General features: G+C 48.9%; 1 protein-coding gene across 1 annotated transcript; it reads right to left on the reverse strand.

The window, feature by feature from the left end:
- Positions 1-6439: 6439 nt before the first annotated feature.
- LOC123111822 (probable trehalose-phosphate phosphatase 7) lies at positions 6440-8716 on the reverse strand. The gene is made up of 6 exons (XM_044532697.1): positions 8162-8716; positions 7964-8035; positions 7772-7861; positions 7573-7626; positions 7367-7468; positions 6440-7130 (listed from the first exon to the last, which is right to left on the reverse strand). The coding sequence occupies exons 1-6, from the start codon at positions 8567-8569 to the stop codon at positions 6735-6737; spliced, it is 1122 nt and encodes a 373-aa protein (XP_044388632.1). The 5' UTR covers positions 8570-8716; the 3' UTR covers positions 6440-6734.
- Positions 8717-22425: the final 13709 nt, after the last annotated feature.

A 22425-nucleotide genomic window follows, 5' to 3' on the forward strand; every position in this document is an offset into this window, starting at 1 on the left:
CTGCCTCGTCTTTCCACTAAGGCCCACTAAGGCTCAACAACTCCCCGGGGGGTTCCGGTAACCTCCCGGTACTCCGGAAAATACCCGAACTTCTCCGAAACCATTCTGATATCGAATATAGCCTTCTAATATATCAATCTTGATGTCTCGACCATTTCGAGACTCCTCGTCACGTCTGTGATCTCATCCGGGACTCCAAACAAACTTCGGTCAACAAAAACACATAACTCACAATACAAATCATCATCGAACGTTAAGCGTGCAGACCCTTAGAGAACTATGTAGACACGATCAAGACATATCTCCAATGAATAACCAATAGCGGAACCTGGATGCTCATATTGGATCCTACATATTCAATGAAGATCTTTATCGGTCAAACCGCACAACAACATACATTGTTCCCTTTGTCATCGGTATGTTACTGGCCCGAGATTCAATCGTCGGTATCATTATATCTAGTTCAATCTCATTACCGGCAACTCTCTTTACTCGTTCCGTAATACTTTATCACGCAACTAACTCATTAATCACATTGCTTGCAAGGCTTATAGTGATGAGCATTACCGAGAGGGCCCAGAGATACCTCTTCGGAACACAGAGTGACAAATCCTAATCTTGATCTATGCCAACCCAACAAACACCTTCAGAGAGACCTATAGACCATCTTTATAATCACCCAGTTACGTTGTGGCGTTTGATAGCACACAAGGTGTTCCTCCGGTATCCAGGAGTTGCATAATCTCATAGTCTGAGGAACATGTATAAGTCATGAAGAAAGCAGTAGAAATGAAACTGTAACGATCATAATGCTAAGCTAACGGATGGGTCTTGTCCATCACATCATTCGCCTAATGATCTGATCCCGTTCATCAAATGACAACACATGTCTATGGTTAGGAAACATAACCATCTTTGATTAACGAGCTGGTCAAGTAGAGGCATACTAGGGACACTATGTTTTGTCTATGTATTCACACATGTACTAAGTTTCCGGTTAATACAATTCTAGCATGAATAATAAACATTTATCATGAAATAAGGAAATAAATAATAACTTTATTATTGCCTCTAGTGCATATTTCCTTCAGATACCGCAATAGTGGAACACCTACCGGCTTATTAGGGGTGGGCATGGAGAGGCAGCAACGTTGACGAGTGGCACCCACATCCAATAACCGATAGGCATCGATAACAAGCATGGAGCGGCGCAACATCGTCAGACAGAGACTAGTAGCGGTGTAGGTGGTGCATACAAGAACTATAGCCGGACTTGGCAAATCCCCCCCCCAATACGTCCGCAGACGCGCCCGGACACGCCCGCAGACGCATTCAAACGGGACCTCATATTTCGTTCCCGGCATCCACATATCTCAAATTGGGACTCTAAAATCCATGCACGTCTATCATACAAGCCAATATCGCAAGTAAATAACAAATGTTGGTATCGAACATAAATAGTGTTTACATAAAATTTATTTTAAGTGCACAACTCAAACATCAGCTCTTTATTTTCCATTGTGGGTCCACATATGCTCCACAAGATTGTTAAGTAGTTGCGTGTGCACCTGATGATCTCGAAGATTCTGATGCATCTGAGAAAGTTCATGAGCTGAGTTGCATCTTGATCTTCTGGGATTTCAACTTGTTCTCCACGTGCTTCAAAATCATTGGTTTGGGCTACACCATCACCCTCACCCTTGACAATCATATTGTGCAAAATAACACAACATGTCATCAGCTGCCACAAAGTTTCTGATTCCCACATTATTGCAGCGCCATGCACAATTCCCCAACGAGTTTAAAGCACACCAAATGCCCTCTCCACATCCTTCCTGTCCGCTTCCTGCATTGTTGCAAAGTGGTTGTGTTTTTTACCATGCGGCTCGGATATGGTCTTCACAAACGCCGACCACTGAGGATAGATGCCATCGGCAAGATAGTATCCCATGTTGTAGTCTCGGTCGTTAACGGTGTAGTTGCACCGCAGTGATTCCCCGTTGCAAAGCCTCCTGAACACCGGAGATCGTTGAAGCACGTTGATGTCGTTGTGAAAAGCCGGCATTCCAAATAAAACATGCCAAATACATAAGTCATGTGATGCCACTGCTTTTAGCATCCTCAAAGCAGCCGTGCACTTCTGCTTGGCAGAGAAAGAGGATTGTCCGCAGCAATCCTTTATGAGCTTTAAGTAGTCATCGTGTGCCTCTATTCCCTCCACAATGCGGAAAAACAACGGTTTCCGCATGCGAAAACAGCGATGAAACCATGGATCGTCCGGGAAAGTAGGCTTGGGAGCAAAGTAATCCTTGTGCAGTAGCTTTTCTCCGGACACCCCATCCCGATTGATCACTCTTCTCCCTTTGATTGAGCCCTTGAAGTTGAGATTATGCTCCACTTGCCGGTCCATTCCCGCTTGCATGCTCATGAGCATGATCATGTCCACTTCTTCGTCCAAATCCGAGGAATCAAATAACTCATCTTGAATCATTTGATCAAGCTTCATCGGACCATACTCCTCGTCCGACAAAGCACCGGAATCCATCGTTTACCCTAATAAAATCACAAAAATCCAGTTAGACAATGTGTCGAACACATGAAGTGCAAAGCGGAGCCAGCGAGTTGCCGGATGTATCGTGGTGGCGTCCGCGCCGACGAAGACGTCCCCCGGGGCGAGGACTGCTCTGCCGGAGCTGCCCGTGCAAAGGCTAGGAATGGCTGCGGAGCTGCGAGACGGACGACGCGGAGGAGGAAGAAGAGAGGAGATAGCAAATGGATCCGAGAGGCCTGGGGGTTGGATTTGGTGCAATTTGTGGTGGGGTTGGGCTGCCGGGTCCGACGTGCGGGCGTGCCTGGGCACCCCATATGTGCCCCATATTTGGGCTGGATATGAGGGGTGCCGGTTAGCTTGGGCGTTTGTGGCCCGTTTGAGACACTATCTGGGTCGAAATTTCATGACTGGACAGTGACCGGGCGGCCCACCCGAGCGTATGAGGCGGGTTTGAGACACCCGGTTGTAGATGCTCTTATGGAGCTCCAAAGCCGCTGCCTACAGTCGCCGCTCCCTATTCAGTTTGCTCACCCTCATTTTGCAAACGTGCCCAGTACCGCATGAAAGAGCATCCATGGCAAATGAACTTGGCAGGGGAATGACCAAGTTTCTTGTCAAAGTTGTCCTAGCATTCAGTTGAATTCTCAAAAATTTCAGCAATAATTTGCTTGTTCACTAGCATGGGCGGATAATTAGTTTTTGCGTTTAGTACTGATTTGTAGACTTCACATATGGAAGTATCTTTCTTCTTTGTTTCGTGAATCTAGTTTCGTTATCGATGATTGTGGGTGGATCCCCAAGGGTGTCTTCCTCATCTAAAAGGAAAATTTATACCCGCCTTCTCATCTGAAGGAAAACCAAATTCATGGAACAAAGACGAAAGACGAAAGATAGAGAGCGGCGTTTTGACTCCCGCGCTTGAACGAGCCCGGAGTGAACAGTAAATGCATTTAGAATATCAAACAATTTTTTTCAAAAAAATGTGGTGAGAGATGCTTGAGCGCGTGATGTTTGTGCAAATTTTGATGACATTTGGACATTCGAGGAGCTCGTGGCAAAACAAAATCAGGTCTGAGAAAAATATTTGAAAAGCAGTAGCGCTCATGCCTGGATTTGTCTTTTTTGCTGCGCGCGCCTGAAATGTCCATATGTCACTAAATTTTGCACGAACATTACGCACATGCACATCTTGCTTGCAAAAATAATTCAGATTATTTTTTTCCATTTTTGGCGATTGTGTTGTCCATCGGGCTCATGTGAGCCCGGGCTCCGAACTGGATTATCGCTAAAGATAAGTATATGCAATTGTTTTTAGCAGTTCTATAAGCGATGTTACTTCCCCGCAGAAAGAATATATGCAATGTTACGTAAAGGCAAACCAGCGCACTTAAATTAACACACCATCATAGATGCATGATTTGCTATGATGAAGGGCCACCCTGATTTGATCTACCTAGCCACCTACGTATGTGTTGGCCCATCTGCGTGTCCTCTCAAACTTTAGGCTAACTATCCGTGACCATGGCATGTTTATCTTGATGATAATTACTTGAAGATAAAGACTTGGTGATAACTGATAGACCTTCGTTCGTAGGGTCTTAGACTACATCTGTAGATGGTCCCTTTTGGTGATTATACGTTTAGATGGATAGAACGATTGGACGAGCTGGATGGATGGATTTGTATGTGCACCGCTTTCCCGTCAGTTAACAGTGAGCGCATGATCAGCCGTTTTTCTTTGAAAAGGCGGATCACCCCGGGAAGCCTCTAGTGACCAACCCTAACACATGGAGGACGCATTTCTCCATGAACCCCCTGGAAACAAGCGACCTCGATGAGACGAGACCCGTTGCAGATAATGTACACCTGCATGCTCCAGCTATTCATGCATTGCCAAAGGCATTGTTGGGACGAACAGGAACCGGTCCCAATCCATTCCGATGAGCATCTATCGCTCTCTTGATCTTGGATCATTTTCCATATCCATCCAAACCTCCAAGGAAATCGCCAAACATGCCGTCCATGTCCTCTCAAGAATCACTGCAGATATATGCATCTCTGTTTCTGCGCGGACATAAACAATGTGGCAGTCCAATTTACCATCTAAAATATCCAAGTCGGCATCGGCCACCCATGGGCCAACCAAAACCCATCCAAATTCACCCACTGCGCCATCATCTTTCCAAACGGGCCGAAAAGGAATTGCAGCCATTCTAGGGTCGCCATCCCCAATGTGGAATCCAACTCCTCGCCGAAGAGGCAGGCACATCATCATCATCACGCGTGTTCCTTGTAGATTCCCTTTGGCTTCTCGTGGCCGCAGCGCGCAAGTGGTGGCGCCTCCCTTTCATGGGGCTGGGCGCAGGTGCATGCACAGATATTATCCTCAAATGGTAAAAAAAACAGGAAACATGTATGTATCGATCGGCATGCATTGTATATTATCCTAGATTCCACCACTCGCTTGCTTTGCTACCGTCTCCTTTTCTTTCTTCTTTTCTGGTGTGGGGCTGGCCAATGGTGGTGCGAGATTGGATCGCCTCGCCATCAGGCGAAATCTAGTGCGCCTTTACTACTGGCAAATATCGCCGTTGATGATTGATCGCTGCGTGTGTTGTGTATTGCTAGCCGCACTTGCTTCGTCCAGTATTGGTGGACGCATGCTTCCGATTCTTCGGAAGGATCTATACTAAAAGATGGTAGTAAAACGGATTAAATCATTGGTCTCCAGGAGGTGCATCCCATCCATGATTGCTTGCATGGTGGTTCGCCATTCGCCCCACTGACTGTCGATGCAGGGAGGAGCGAATCTGACAGGTTTTGGCATCCAAGACCAAGAGTACGAGGTTCAGTTCTTGGACATTTATTTTCCACGTTCCGATCCATCTTGGATTCTTGGTAGGTGGGTCGATCCGAGGAGTCCCATCCAAATGATTCATTCATCTGCAGCAGCAGAAGTAGCTGTGGCCAGATGAGTCGCTCGATCGATCCAAGAAAACTTAAGTGGCCTCACTGCACCCTTCTCTGTTTGCAGGTGGGTGCAAGCATTGATTGCTTCAGCTATACTGTGTGCTAGCTACTCCTACGTACCTCCCGCTCCATGACAAACCGTACTACTAACTCGAGCCGCGACAAGGATCGCTCGTTCACAACATTTTTGGGCAGGGCAGGGCAGCGATGGGCCTCAGCATGGTCAAACATTTGTAGCTACGGTCGCAAACAAAGTTGGCGCCCACAGAGAACGGAAACAGCCGAGAGGGTACCACGATTGTTCAGAGGTACGGAGTACTACGCTTAACTAGCAAGGCTTGAGCCACGCACCGCCACGTCGGAGACCAGGACAGATCATGGGAACGGGACAAACGACGACGTACGATGCCGTGTCACCGCTGCACGGCTGGGCTGTGCGTGCTGTTGTGCGTGCCATCACGTGAACCCGAGCGTTGGCCGCATGCGCGAGCAACTCCTCAATCAATCAAGCAAAGGGAAAACCACTGGCTTCGGTTTTTGGTAGGCAAGCCGCGGAGGCGTACGTGTACTCTATCGACACCAGTAGCGCACATCACATGCATGCATGCATGCAGCTGATCATCCTTGCAATGCATGCGAGGTAGGCGCGCGTTTCGCATTACACCTGCATGCCCGACCGACGTCGGTGGCAAGAGCAATAGGAAAAAAGAAGACGTCGAGAAGAAACTAGGGCAAAAGGATGACATAAGACGTATGGCAGCCATTGGATCTGAATCGAACGGCTAGGAAATTTGAATTGACTATTTTGAGACAACTTACGAATAACATGTCCCTTGTACTAGGATTGTAGTGTAGTAGTAGTTGAAACAAATTTTGATGATGGTGTGCGGATGCACGGACAGAGAAGGCATTTGTTGATGCTATTTACTCAGGTTGCTCTTTCTTTATTCCATGGTTCCTCCCCTTGTACGTGGACAAAGGTAATTTACATGCATGCATAATCGGTAGGTACGGTATACATCCCCACAAAAAGAAGGGCGGTTAATTAGAACACAACATGTGGCGCAACAATGCTCCACAGCCACAGGTTCGCCATAGTACGTTCCTTCTTCCCATCCACGTACGTAGCCTTTGGCTTTGTTCGGATGAGCAGGGGATTCATTAACTAGCTAATTAAGCTACACGTAGTGAATTAATTAGTCCGGCCGTTGGATCAGGCGTCGGCCTGACGCCGCAGCCTGAGGCGCGCCCTGGAGAGCTGCTTCCACTCGACGAGGCGGAGCAGGAACTCCATGACCTCGGCCGGCTCCTGCAGCGAGAAGGAGGCGCTGGTGTCCTTGGGGTGCTTGGAGACGAGGATCCCGACGCCCTGGCCCCTCCGGCGCAGCACCTTGAAGGCGTCCTCGTCGGTGCGGTCGTCGCCGATGTAGACGGGCAGCACGTTGGGGCAGTCGGCGAAGCCCAGCGACTCGAGCAGGAACTCGAGGGCCTTGCCCTTGTCCCACTTGATGGTGGGCCGCACCTCGAACACCATCCGCCCCTGCGACATGCGCAGCTTCGGGTACTCCCGCATCACGCCCTTCACCGTCTCCGCCAGCGCGCCCCAGCTCTGCACATCATGATGCTGATCAGTCACTAGTTAAGTGATTAAACCTAACTAACCTCCCCACTACTCCACTAGGGACAAAAGGGAGGTTTAATTTTATACTAGTAGCAGCACTAGCGGTGGTTAAGTGAATGAATACAGGTGGTGGGGAGGGATAAATAAAGCTATAAATGGGAAGGAAAGCGGCTGCCATTCGCGGTGGCAGCGCCCATTTCCGTTCTGTTCCGTCCGTCGCCTACCTTTTCGTCGACGCATCTGAAGTGGACGGACACGCAGAACTTGTTGTTCTCCACCTTGGCCCCGGCTACGTGCTTCGTCTCCTCTATCAGCCGTTGATGCACCTGAAGAAGCACCATGCATGAATTCGAGTTTAGAACAGTTTATTCTAACTAGACTAGATTTCTGGTGCGAATGAGTGGGCGGTTGCGAGGTTGAAGGTGCGTACCTCTTCTATCATGGGCAGGAACTCGCTTGCTGGTTGGAAGAGAACTCCTTTGGCCTGCGGGGCAAAAGGTATATGCCTTTAGTTTGGGAAGATATGGGAATATTCGTGCCCACAAAAATGGAGCTGGGGATAGATAGATCGAGCGGCCATGCTAGCGGCTAGGTAGATTAGATGATGGGCGAGAGGAGCATTAATTCACCTTGGACTTTGAGGATTTGGCTGGGCCCTTGATGTCCATGCCGTGGCTGCCGGCGTAGTAGAGCTCCGCCAGCTTCACGAACTCAAACACCTGCGAAATTGAATCGGTTAGCTTCGTTTCGTCAGCGGTGGTGGTGGTGGACGATGGCAATGGGAGTTCATTAATTGCTGGTGCTGCTGGCGGGTGTAGTACCTTGTCGCGGCACCGACCGCTCACGATCGCCGTCGGGAAGTGCTTGGCCACGCTGCGCACTGCCATCCGCATCTGCTCATTCCAAATCAGAAAATTAATAACGTGTTCGCAGGTAGTGAGCACTGAGCAGAGGTGCATGGCGGGTACTATAAAAACTACTGCAGGAAGCAGGGTGAACAGGGGAGGGGAGTGGCTCACCGTCTCGCTCATGAAGGCGGCGTCGGGGTCATCGACGATGGGGGACAGCGTGCCGTCGTAGTCCAGGAACATGACGATCTGCTTCCCCTTGGACGCGGCCACGATCTCCTCGAACTTTCCCAGGGCGGACGGGTGCCTTGCCATCCAGGCGGCGTGCTCGTCGTCGACGCCGGCGGCGAGGGCGGCGGCGGCCCTGGCGTGCGTGGGGGAGGACGCCCGCATGGACTCGACCAGGCCACTGAGCATCCCCGCGCCAAGCTCCGCCTGCGCCGCCCGCAGGCACTTGCGGCTCACGGCCATCCCGGCACGCGGCGGCGGGTACGGGAACAGCGACCCAGGGCAGGGGCACGCAGTGGGCGTGGCAGCCGTCATGCCCACCTCCGGCACCACCACAGTCGTCTGCGCCATACCAAGCACGGGTCCAAGGAGAAGGAGAAGCTTCGAGGGGCAGGTCCTAGAAGCGCGCGAGAGGAGGATCCCGATCGATCGAATCAAGGGATGGGGCTTTGGTTGGAAGGCAGAAAAGGAGAAGAGACAGTGAAGAGGAAATGATTGGTGTTCTGTGTGGAGGCGGGGGGCGGGTTATTTATAGGTGGAGGGAAGCGAGGAGAAGACGCGAATCCGGCGCGGGGGGTGGGCGGCCCCGCCGATGTCTTGGGATGTGTTTGGTTGCCTGGCTATCCCTCCCTGGATAGGGATAGCCATTTTTTTTCAGGATATCAGGTGTTTGCTTCGTGGACAAGGAGGGATACGGGCAGCCAGATTCGTGGAATATTCTTGAAAATCTCGGCTCCGCGTGTCCGTGAAAAAGTGGCGGATGTAGCCATCCCTCCGTCCGAATCGTTTTCTTCGCCCCCCTCCCCGGTCAAAAGACACCGACCCCTCATATCCTTTCACCCTTCCCTTTCCAGATCTCTCTTCCGTGGGCGGCGGCGGCTGTAGATCAAAGCAGCAATGGAGCAACGACGTGGTAGAGGACGGATCAAGGTCGTCCACTGATCTACTCGTGCCCTCCTTCTCCTTGGCAAAGCGGCGCGTGCCGGCCAGAGGAGGTAGCGCCGGCGGAGCTGCCTGGCAGATCAAGGCGCCGGCGCGGCCGGCGGGCATAGCGCGAGCGGGCGCGACTGGTGGAGTAGAGCTCGCAGGAGTGGCTGCCGCAGCAGAGTGCCCTTGCGTGTTGGCAGAGTGTGGCATGCATGCGTGGTGAGCAAGGGCAAGTGAGGTGTACGTGCGTGGTTTTCCAATCTCAGATTTTTCTTGTTAGTTTTCTGCGACAGGAGCTTCAAGAAAAAAGGGACTACACGAGCGAGATGCATAACACTTTCCTCTCCTTGATTTCCTTCAGTGGATATCCTCAACCTTTCATCCTCCGAACCAAACATAACATGAGTTAAATTTACTTGCCCAACCAAACAGAAAAAAGTGATATCCCTAGCCAACTGGTTAGGGATACCCATATCCATTTAGCTGGTCCCTTGAACCAAACACATCCTTGGACGCGTCCGTCGTCGCGCAGCCCACCGCGGTGCCAGGTGGCCGCGCGGGCACGTGCAGGGCCCGCCGTGGAGGCCGCGGGCGGACGTGTGGGGCTCGGTGCGCGACACCTTAGCCTTGTCGACGGTGAATGGCCTTTTCCCCTCTGATGTGAGGCTGTTTCTTGGTCAGATCCAGCTTTCCTTCCAGTGAGTTATTACTCCCTCCTTTCCGGTTTATAAAGCTTAATTTAAAATTCTCATCAATCAAGATAGATGATTAGTGGTGGAATACTTTCTGTAGTTTGCAAAAACACCTAATTAATGATCTTGTTTTTCTCAAAAAATTATGTTTACCAATGTATTAATTGCAATGCATGCATGCATAAAGTACATGCATTGGTCAATTTTCTTTTAATATTTGCATGCAATGATTTAATGCACCTTGAAATCTGAACATATAATGGGGAACAACCATATTGAGCCTTATAAAATGAAAAAACTGAAATTTTAAGATAAGCCCTATAAACCGGAAAGGAGGGAGTATAGTACAAGGGTTAAAACTCGTTTTCTTTTAGAGCGAAAAAAGAGTTAAAACTCGTGCGCTATTATTATTGCTGTTTCTGCTCAAGTCACGAAAACAGTAACAGAGATGGGCGGGCTTGCAGTGCGCGAGCTCAGCCCGGCCCAGCTCGGCCCGGCAATATATTTGTTGCATCTATCACATTTGGGACACAAAGCATAATGCGCTGATCGACCATACATCAATATATTATAAATGATTTTTATGAATTAAAATTTATATATATAAAAAAATATCTTCTTAAAAAATTCATATTTTTTGAAAGAATGATTATAAATGTCTGTTTTTCTAAAAACATGTTATTAATAAAATGTTCATGAATTTATATTTTTATAAATTATACAAATAATAATTATAACTTTTTAATGTTAATGAAATTTAGAAAAGAAAGAAGTAAAAATAGCATGAAATGAAAACGAAGAAACTTATAAGAAAATAAAATAAAATAAAATATAAACATGAAAACCAAAAAACAATGTTAAACTAGCAAAGCCAGAAAGAATGAAAAGACAAGAAAACGAATGCCTCACGTACGCCGACCAACTAGGACGCGGGAAGAAAAGAAAAGTGAAGGAACAAAAAAAAGGCAACCTGCCCCACTCTGCAATGGGAAGGCCAATAGCATCACTAGGGGGTACGTGTTTGATCACCACTTCGCACGGAATATGATTTGCGTGTTGCAACTGCAATGGGAAGGCCAATAGCATCATGTGTTTTGCCTCTAGTTGCTGGGAGGATCTCCACCCAACTTGCCTCCTCACTGCATTGGGATCGGCAATATCCTGCCCCTGCTTCTTGATCTCAATGCGGATATTGTGATGGGCAAGCGCTTCCGCTTCGAAGCTTTTTGGCCTAGGGCTGAAGGTTTTTACGACACGGTCGAGGCAGCATGGCAATCGGTTCCTTCAGCGGGCAATGCATTCATAGCCCTAGACAACAAGTTGCGCGCCACAGCAAAGGCGTTGCAAAGGTGGAGTGACCGTTGGATCGGGAACGTGAAGCTGCAAATCTTGATCGCCGTTGAGGTGATCGCGTGATTGGACGAGGCTATGGACTCTCGGGAGCTGACTACAGATGAGATCTCATTACGCAAATTGCTCAAGCGGAAATTACTAGGGCTGGCTTTGCTGCAGAGGACGATTGCGAGACAAAGGTCGCGGATGCTGCAACTTAAGGAAGGAGATGCCAACATGGCATAGTTCCACCGGCAAGCGTGCCACCGGCAGCGCAGGAGTGCGATGGTGTCGCTGCAGCACAGTGGGCAAGTCCTGACAAGCCACAGGGAGATTGCGACGGTGGTGGACGACTACTACACGCAGCTACTCGGGCAAGCCCCGGAGCGTGAGCATGCTTTGAGGCTCGATGAGCTGAACCTGCCAAGCCGCGACCTGGCGCACCTGGAGGACCCCATCACGGAGGAGGAGTTAGAGCATGTCATCAAGGGCATGCCAATGGACAAGGCCCCCGGCCCGGACAGATTTACAAGCAGATTTTACGCCTCTTGCTGGGCCATCATAAAGAACGACCTGATGCGCGATGTGGACCAATTTTGCCGCGGCAACATGCTTGGCCTACACGTAATCAACAAGGCCATAGTGTTCCTATTTCCCAAGAAGGGAGGTGCCGTGGAGCTCATGGACTACAGGCCGGCCAGCCTCGTGCACGGGGTACTGAAAATCTTAGATAAGGTACTGGCCTCCAGATTGGCCGCAGAGCTGCCACACCTCGTTGGCAATCACCAGAGCGCTTTTGTCGGCGGACGCTCGCTACATGACAACTTCATGCTCATGCAATGCACTGCTTGCCGTCTACATGCACTACGTGATCCCACAGTATTGCTGAAGCTCAACATCTCGAAAGCTTTCGACTCTATTCAGTGGCCATTCCTCCTGGAGGTTTTGACTCAATTGGGCTTCGGACCGAGGTGGATCACATGGATATGCGGAATCCTATCAACTTCATCAACAAGGATACTGGTCAATGGGGTCCCGGGTGAGACGATCTTCAACTGACGCGGGCTGCTGCAAGGGGCCCAATATCTCCCATGCTCTTTATCCTGTGCATGGAACCCCTTTAGAAGTTGTTCTTTAGCGCTACAACCACTGGCCTCCTCGCCCCTCTAGCACGTTCAGGGCTCAAGCAAAGACTATCTATGTATGCAGATGATGTCACCACATTCCTCAAGCCAAGGGCACCGGACCTCGAAGCTTGTGCTCTCATCCTTCGCTTGTTCGGGTGGGCATCGGGCTAGCTCGTCAATTTCAGCAAAACGGCGGCCATCCCAATCCGATGCAATCAAGAGGAGATCCAGCTCGTGCGGGACATGCTGGGATGCCCGACGGCTGAATTCCCATGTAAGTATTTGGGACTCCCACTGTCCATAAGGAAACAATCGGTGGCTCAACTTTGGTATCTGGTGGATCAACTCGCCACCCACCTGCCGCACTGGAAGGTGGCAACCTTGCCACCGAGCAGCAGGATTCTGCTTATTTAGTCCGTCCTATGTGCGATTCCAGTGCACTCGATGCTCGTGTGACGCCCCCGATTCAATCGTACACTAATCATGCACGCAAATGTGTACGATCAAGATCAGGGACTCACGGGAAGATATCACAACACAACTCTACAAATAAAATAAGTCATACAAGCATCATAATACAAGCCAGGGGCCTCGAGGGCTCGAATACAAGTGCTCGATCATAGACGAGTCAGCGGAAGCAACAATATATGAGTACAGACATAAGTTAAACAAGTTTGCCTTAAGAAGGCTAGCACAAACTGGCATACAGATCGAAAGAGGCGCAGGCCTAACTACTCCTGGTCGTCGTCAGCGGGCTGCACGTAGTAGGGGCACCTCCGGTGTAGTAGGGGTCGTCGTCGACGGTGGCGTTTGGCTCCAGGGCTCCAGCATCTGGTTGCGACAACCAGAAGAAAGGAAAAGGGGAAAAGGGGGGGGGGGAGAAAGCAACCGTGAGTACTCATCCAAAGTACTCGCAAGCAAGGAGCTACACTACATATGCATGGGTATATGTGTAAAGGGCCATATCGGTGGACTAAACTGCAGAAAGCCAGAATAAGAGGGGGATAGCTAATCCTGTCGAAGACTACGCTTCTGGTCACCTTCGTCTTGCAGCATGTAGAAGAAAGTAGATTGAAGTCCTCCAAGTAGCATCTCCAAGTAGCATCTCCAAGCAGCATCGCATAGCATAAACCTACCCGGCGATCCTCCCCTCGTCACCCTGTTAGAGAGCAATCACCGGGTTGTATCTGGCACTTGGAAGGGTGTGTTTTATTAAGTATCCGGTTCTAGTTGTCATAAGGTCAAGGTACAACTCCAAGTCGTCCTGTTACCGAAGATCACGGCTATTCAAATAGATTAACTTCCCTGCAGGGGTGCACCACATAACCCAACACGCTCGATCCCATTTGGCCGGACACACTTTCCTGGGTCATGCCCGGCCTCGGAAGATCAACACGTCGCAGCCCCACCTAGGCTCAACGGAGAGGCCAGCACGCCGGTCTAAACCTAAGCGCGCAGGGGTCTGGGCCCATCGCCCTGAGCACACCTGCACGTTGCGTACGCGGCCGGTGAGCAGACCTAGCAACCTCCATTACAAAGGAAGTTGCGTTAACGCAGTCCAACCCGGCGCGTGCCGCTCAGTCGCTGACGTCACGAAGTGCTTCGGCTGATACCACGACGTCGGGATACCCATAACTACTCCCACGTAGATGGTTAGTGCGTATAGGCTCCTAGCCAGACTCAGATCAAATACCAAGATCTCGTTAAGCGTGTTAAGTATCCGCGAATGCCGAACAAGGCCAGGCCCACCTGTCTCCTAGGTGGTCTCAACCTGCCCTGTCGCTCCGCCACAAAGTAACAGTCGGGGGCCGTCGGGAACTCAGGCCCACCACTACCTGGATGGAGCCACCTGCCCCTTCAGCCCCCATCTCCAAACAGTATCGCCAGTAATGTAACAGTGTAAAGTATATAGTATATGCCCGTGATCACCTCCCGAAGTGATCACAGCCCAGTAGTATAGCATAGCAGACAGACAAGAGTGTAGGGCCACTGATGGAACACTAGCATCCTATACTAAGCATTTAGGATTGCGGGTAAGGTATCAATGACTGTAGCAGCAATGACAGACTATGCATCAGAATAGGATTAACGGAAAGCAGTAACATGCTACACTACTCTAATGCAAGCAGTATAGAGAAGAGTAGGCGATATCTGGTGATCAAGGGGGGGGCTTGCCTGGTTGCTCTGGCAAGAGAGAGGGTCGTCAACTCCGTAGTCGAACTGGTCAGCAGCAGCGTCGGTCTCGTAGTCTACCGGAGAGAAGAGGGGGAAGAAATAATGAATACAGAGCAAACAAAGCACCACAAAATATATCAAGGCAATACGCGGTGTTCAGTGTGCCCTAACACGGTAGTAGGTGATACCGGTGAAGGGGGGAAAACCCCCGGGAAAGTATTCCCGGTGTTTCGTGTTTTCGGGCAGAGGAGCCGGAGGGGGAAAGTTGCGGGTTCGATAGGTTAGGGGTGTGTGGCGGACGAATGGACCGCGTATCCGGATTCGTCTCGTCGTTCTGAGCAACTTTCATGTTGAAAATATTTTAATCCGAGTTACGGATTAAAAGATATGATTTTCTAAATATTTTATTAATTTCTAGAATTTAATTAATTATTTAATTTAACATTATCCAGAATAGTAAATGCTGACGTCAGCATGACATCAGGGTGATGTCAGCAGTCAACGTTGACCATTGACTTGGTTAACCTGACGTGTGGGTCCAGTGGGACCCACCTGTCATTCTCTGTTTAGTTTAATTACAGATTAGTTAATTTAGTTAGTGATTAGGTTAACCTAATCAGGATTAATTAACTTAATTACTTAATTACTTAATTAATTAATATTTTAATTATTTTAGTTATTGTTTATTTATTTATTTAATATATTTATTTATTTATTTTAATTCCTTTTTCTTTTCTTTTTTTTTAAAACGTTCTGGGGTGGGGCCCCAAGGTCAGTGGCTCAGGGGGAGCCCTAACGGGCGAACGGGCACCGGTCCCGGGCGCACCCGAGCGGGCACTCGCCCGTAGGGCGGGCCGAGGCCGCCAGGGCAACGACGGCGGGGCACGCCGGCGCGGCTAGCCGGGGCCATGGCGGGCGGAGGCGCGCGGGCGGCGCGGTGGCGTGGCCACGGGAGGAGGAGAGGGTGGACGAGGCGCGCCAAGGCACGGGGGTCAGGGTGCCCCGGCCGGAGCGGGACGCGAGTGGGGAGAGGCCACGGCGGGCGCGGGTGGACGACGGCGGCAGCGCCCGCAGCAGATCAACACGAGGGGGCACGGGGCCAGCGGCGAGGCGCCGCAACAGGGGACGGGCGCGTGGGTCATGGGGGCCGAGAGCACGGCGCGGGCGGCGCGCCGGCGTGGAGTTGCGGGACGCGGCCGGTCGCGGTGAGCGCGTCGTGGGGGGGAAGAGGAGGGGAGGCGAGGCTCACGGCGGGTCGTAGGGACTAGGCAGAGGGCTCGGGGAGGGTCGATGAGGTCCGTCGAGGGAGAGGACGAGGCGGCGGCCGTCCGGCGACGACGGCGAAGGCGCAGGGGATGGGCGCCGGCGTCGAGGCGCGTTGGAACGGCGCTGGTTCTGGCCCCTCCCCGATCCAGTCGAGTGGGGGGGCACCTGGGAGGAGGCAGGGGGCGTCGTTCGTCGGGGTGGAGGGTTCCGGCGAGGGGCGTCGATGGGGGCGGGGCACGGTTGCAGCTTCGGCGTAGTGGCCGCGGGGGTCGGCGGCGGCGTCAACGGGATCCCGATCCAGATCGGATCGGGAGGGAGTGGACCGAGCGGGGGGGGGGGGGAAGAGTGGGGGATATGGGCTAGGGTTCGGTGGGAGTGGGGGGTTAAGCAGGGGTAGGGTGGGCCGGTCGGGTAGCCTGGTTCGGCGGCCAGTTGGGCCGTTCGGCCCAGTTGGCCAGGGGGGTTTCCTCCTTCTTTTGTTATTTTTTTTTGCTTTACCTTTTATCCATTTCTCTTTTATTTTAGTTGCACTATATTTTTGGTTTAGTAAAATATGAAAACAGCTCCAAAAATAGTGTGTCAAATTAATCCACTGTTCTAAGAAGTTTTACCTCAGAATAAAAATAGTTTAGTATTTGGTAAAATATATTAGGAGTATAACTAATTGTTTTGATGTTGTTTTAATCACTTAAGGGTATTTAAATATTTTATAATGACTGTTGTTACTCCACCAATAATATCCATGATTTATTTGTCACATTAATAACATTTTAGTTTTGACTTTTGAAAACTTTAATCGTTTGACTTGATTTTAAATTTGAATTCGAACCGTTTTTGAACCATCGCGAGATTAATAACAGTAACCGAGGTGACGTGGCATCATTAGCATGGAATTACTGTAGCATGATTACCCGGGCGTCACAATTCTCCTCCACTACAAGAAATCTCGTCCCGAGATTTAGGAGCGGTTACAAGGGGAAGGGATCTGGTTACGAAATTCTAAAGATACCTCTCAGTCATAGTTGCTCTTCTCGAAGAGGTCGATCCATTACATTGATGTCTTCGGTCCTCTGCTTCAGGTCGTCATGATGAAGTCACCGTCCTTCCTTCAGGACCATCACCGAACTTACGAAAGGGTGAGAAGGGAAAACTGTATATGGATGGATTCTAACAAGATCGAGCATCAGACGGTTAACTCAGGGAAGAAGCATAAGTTTCTCTCGATTTGAAACTTAAGAAGATATCGAGAGCAAAGTAAGAAGGTACCATGAGAAGTTTCAAACGGATAGGCAATCGTTCGATGCCTAATCAGAAGGTGAAAGGGTTTCAGGGCAACGAGAATAGGTATTGCGCCTCATACCAGAATAGATCACTAGACAGGTGGTCCGTGAATTACATACGAAGTCGAGCGTGAGGAACAACCTTGGGAATAGGTGTTGTATAGGAGAGTCAGGTTTCGATCCTGTGGAACTATGGGTTATGGGCCCACCATGTGGGATAAAAGTAGGAGGGGTGACATCTTGCATGGTCACGATAGCAAGGCAGGTCAGAGGCTAGTCTGTCAGTTATGTCGGCAACAACATCGATACCAAGGCGAGGGACGAAGAGAACCATTCTCCTGCTCGTTGAACGAGGCGGACCAATAGGCAAAGTTCTCATCCATCGGTGGTTACCGGAATGTCATCAACAATAGAAACAAGGTCTTACTAACAGAATTGTACACCGAGGTGTTTACCTAAGTAGGAGAAAACTACTGCTTACATCATGTAGATCACAAGAAGGTTTAAACAATCCCAATGGAAAGGAAAAGTGATTGTCAGGTTTAAGCAGAACAATGGAAAGGAAAATGTGTTTAAACACATATTTCAAGGGTATATCCTTCCCAAGGACAAGCAGAGTAAGATATCCATGACAGGATATAATGTAGAAAACCCTTTAGAAACGGGGAGAGAAACTTCATGACATTACCCATACAGCGGTGTTTGGATAATTTAGCAGGAAACATTTAGCATTGGCTTCAAATGTCCTTGTTGACAATCGGAGTACCACAAACATGCTTCGAGATAGCATTACATGGTCTTCAAGCAAGTTCAGACTTTGGAAACAAAAAGGGTCCATCAGGAAGAACTTATAGAATAAGTCTTACAATTTCCTCATGGAAGAAAGGATAGCCTGGCTGAAAAGGGAAACTATAACAATTGGGCCTCCAGCCAGGTGTGCTAGGCATGACATCACCTTACCGGGTCACATAAGGACCATTGTTGTAACTCTTGGAAATATGTTCCAACCATCATATCTGACCTAGATTCAGATCTGATTAGTGCCAGGATACCTCCGACTTAGTAAGCCTGAGAAGAAAAGGTGCAACACAATTGACGAGATGACAATGTAAGGTTCTCGGGAAATGAACTATGAAGTGATTTCCGTTAACAAGAGTTCATCATTAATCCAAGGAGAGGACAAAGAGGTGTCTGGTGAACTCAACGGCAATTCATCGAGATTTCCAAAAGATGGATTTCCACAATTAAGTGAACAAGGAGATAACATTTGTCAGATCAAATGATATAAGGAAGTATGCTCACGGTAAACATACACAATTAAACATTGGTTGAAAGGTGCGCCCAAAATATGGGTTGGGTTGCACGACCAATGTTAGAATGGTGATTCAATAATCAATAGTTTAAGAACGAACGACCGACAATTAACTTCAAAGCAATAGGGTTGCTAGAAGTGCAGAATCCAAACAACACCGTTCACTTGTTGGTACCCCGGTTGGAATCAACACGAGGACCAAGAAAGAATGGTGATGGTGAGAAGTATCACGATACCAAGAATTCTTAAGAGGTGATGAAATTCTCACAACATTCTTGACATAAAAGATGGCAATACTCCAAGGTAAAGGAGAACAAATGCTGGATAGCAAGGATCTCAAGGTATAACACAAAACACGAACAAGTTTGTGTTGAACGGAAGGCAATCGAGTGGTTGATGATAACACAAATCATCGAGGGCAAGGATGGTATTTCTCATCAGGAATTCAATTGATATCCTTAAGGAGCTCGAAATGTTGACGATGATCATGACAATTTCTGTCGAGAGGTTTCATGGAGATGTAATCGGTCGGCGATGACATCAAGTCAAACAATGATGAAGCGAAAGGTTATTGGAACCATGGGTACGTCACAAACTTGAAATCAAGTTTGTTGTTTGAGGTGAGACGATAAGACAAGGAAGATCGACGTAAGCTTAGCCCATCATCGAAATTGTGCTCCGGAAAGAAGGACCAGGTAGCACAGTTGAAATTTGGCACGATAATGATATAGTCGAGTAGGCTCGGAATGACGTGATTGAGTTCAAACTCGTACTTAAAGAAGATTACTAAGAGTTGTTAAACCGTAGTGTGGACTCGGTTCAGTTATTGGTGTCTTTGAGTGTTTAATAACTTAGAGCCCATGAAAAATTGGAATCAATGAGAATGTAGCACTTGATGAAGAACTCATAAGAAGTTATGCAGTTCCGTGATAATCTTGAGATACCAGGGGGTAATACTCGACGGCAAATCAAAGTAGAGGTTGGTCTGGTGTATTGATCCATAGAAGACAATTGTTTTAACTTGTCCGAGAAATGAGATCAAAGAAGAACAATCATGGTCGGAACCACGATTGCAAAAGGCCAGATCCTAGATATAAGATGAACTTATACCAAAGGAATAATTCATTTAAGAGAAGCTTTAATGATAAGATCTACATCGTGTCCATGGGCATGAACACAAGTTCAAGGTCGACTCCCACTTCTCCAATGCATAACCTTTCATTCACTTCTCACGTTCGATGAAGTTGTAGTGTTGAAATTTTGTCTGGTGAAGCACCAGAAGGGTATGACTCGTGAAAACTTTCGGGTTCACACGGTTTAGAGAAGGCATATGTTCAACCCATAGGGGCTTCTTAGAAACATATACCACAAGTTTCAAGAGTAAATAACACAAACTCGATGGCAGAGCATGGTTGAGAAAGCAGAGGATACAATTTACCAAAGGCATTATGTATCCGAGGAAAGGCTCACAAGGTTATTGAATATGAAGGGCGTTGTCAGATAAATCCAACAAAGGACTTGACGGTCCACAAGGGATCTGATACGAGTATCGGTACTCAACTAGAGGAAGAAGAATGCAAGGAGATCAGATTATAGAAACAACTGACTAACTCAATTGTCAAATGCAAAGGAATTATGATTTCCAAATCAAGGGATCAAAAGCAATGCTCTGATTAGGGATGGATAAGTTGAATAGCCTTAGGGTACAACCAACGACAATTGGATTGGTCGAGAACCAACTCCAGTTAAAAGAATGGAAGCTCAGCCGGAAAGGTAATTTATAAGGATCAATGATGATTGCGTGTATTCACAAACATATTGAGTCAACAGACTCAAAATGATAATGACAATGAATGTCATTAAGACTACGAGACTTATGGGATTAACCATAATGCAAGCAAGCAAGAATTTCAAGAGCCAAAGGCTCCAGAGGGTTTTCGGAAGATCGAATATTATTTTGAAGACTTTTGTGAAACACACGAACAACTGTGGATGAGCGGATACTCGGCAAGCGCGAGTAATTATCCGTAGGGGTATTCATGCAGCAAGGAACTGCAGGGCAGTAAGCGTAAAGAATTCTCGGAATATCGAAGAGTATTTCAGGACATCTTGTAATAACAAGAGCAACTGGGGATGACAATATGAACGATAGGTGTAAGTAGTTATCCAGAGGGATTTATCGATGGAAGTGAATTGCAAAAGCGATGGCACATAGTCTCGAGAGCACATCGTAGAGTATCTTCGGAATCTTCTGGTGCAGCAGGCGGTCATCGGTAACAAGTGGCTCTCCGGGAGAAAGTACTTGCGAGAACCTAAAGTTAGTTTTGTTTTTAGCGAAATCATTTAACCCGAATAGAAGAGAGCTCAGAGTCCCAGAGTAAAGGTCGAGGAGTAAAAGATCCTAGTACCTCCCGATGGCGACGTGGGCCCATGGGCCACACAGCCATGTTAGTAAAAGTTTTTCAACGACTAGACTCGACTTCGGCCAAGGAGTTGGAAAGGGGGATTCCTACAGGCAGTCGGCTCTGATACCAACTTGTGACGCCCCTGATTCAATCGTACACTAATTATGCACGCAAATGTGTACGATCAAGATCAGGGACTCACGGGAAGATATCACAACACAACTCTACAAATAAAATAAGTCATACAAGCATCATAATACAAGCCAGGGGCCTCGAGGGCTCGAATACAAGTGCTCGATCATAGACGAGTCAGCGGAAGCAACAATATCTGAGTACAGACATAAGTTAAACAAGTTTGCCTTAAGAAGGCTAGCACAAACTGGCATACAGATCGAAAGAGGCGCAGGCCTCCTGCCTGGGATCCTCCTAACTACTCCTGGTCGTCGTCAGCGGGCTGCACGTAGTAGGGGCACCTCCGGTGTAGTAGGGGTCGTCGTCGACGGTGGCGTTTGGCTCCAGGGCTCCAGCATCTGGTTGCGACAACCAGAAGAAAGGAAAAGGGGAAAAAGGGGGGGAGAAAGCAACCGTGAGTACTCATCCAAAGTACTCGCAAGCAAGGAGCTACACTACATATGCATGGGTATATGTGTAAAGGGCCATATCGGTGGACTGAACTGCAGAAAGCCAGAATAAGAGGGGGATAGCTAATCCTGTCGAAGACTACGCTTCTAGTCACCTTCGTCTTGCAGCATGTAGAAGAAAGTAGATTGAAGTCCTCCAAGTAGCATCTCCAAGTAGCATCTCCAAGTAGCATCTCCAAGCAGCATCGCATAGCATAAACCTACCCGGCGATCCTCCCCTCGTCACCCTGTTAGAGAGCAATCACCGGGTTGTATCTGGCACTTGGAAGGGTGTGTTTTATTAAGTATCCGGTTCTAGTTGTCATAAGGTCAAGGTACAACTCCAAGTCGTCCTGTTACCGAAGATCACGGCTATTCGAATAGATTAACTTCCCTGCAGGGGTGCACCACATAACCCAACACGCTCGATCCCATTTGGCCGGACACACTTTCCTGGGTCATGCCCGGCCTCGGAAGATCAACACGTCGCAGCCCCACCTAGGCTCAACGGAGAGGCCAGCACGCCGGTCTAAACCTAAGCGCGCAGGGGTCTGGGCCCATCGCCCTGAGCACACCTGCATGTTGCGTACGCGGCCGGTGAGCAGACCTAGCAACCTCCATTACAAAGGAAGTTGCGTTAACGCAGTCCAACCCGGCGCGCGCCGCTCAGTCGCTGACGTCACGAAGTGCTTCGGCTGATACCACGACGTCGGGATACCCATAACTACTCCCACGTAGATGGTTAGTGCGTATAGGCTCGTAGCCAGACTTAGATCAAATACCAAGATCTCGTTAAGCGTGTTAAGTATCCGCGAATGCCGAACAAGGCCAGGCCCACCTGTCTCCTAGGTGGTCTCAACCTGCCATGTCGCTCCGCCACAAAGTAACAGTCGGGGGCCGTCGGGAACTCAGGCCCACCACTACCTGGATGGAGCCACCTGCCCCTTCAGCCCCCATCTCCAAACAGTATCGCCAGTAATGTAACAGTGTAAAGTATATAGTATATGCCCGTGATCACCTCCCGAAGTGATCACAGCCCAGTAGTATAGCATGGCAGACAGACAAGAGTGT

The sequence above is a fragment of the Triticum aestivum genome, chromosome 5B, assembly GCF_018294505.1.
Source record: "Triticum aestivum cultivar Chinese Spring chromosome 5B, IWGSC CS RefSeq v2.1, whole genome shotgun sequence".
Classification (NCBI taxonomy): Eukaryota; Viridiplantae; Streptophyta; class Magnoliopsida; order Poales; family Poaceae; genus Triticum; species Triticum aestivum.

What these genes read in the sequence shown, in the direction of transcription:
- LOC123111822 (XM_044532697.1), bottom strand. Translation starts at nt 8,569, where the DNA reads ATGGCGCAGACGACTGTGGTGGTGCCGGAGGTGGGCATGACGGCTGCC. An exon ending in GCGGTCGGTGCCGCGACAAG is followed by an intron (nt 7,862 to 7,963) that starts GTACTACACCCG and finishes TCAATTTCGCAG; the next exon opens with GTGTTTGAGTTCGTGAAGCT. An exon ending in TCCTGCCCATGATAGAAGAG is followed by an intron (nt 7,469 to 7,572) that starts GTACGCACCTTC and finishes GTGCTTCTTCAG; the next exon opens with GTGCATCAACGGCTGATAGA.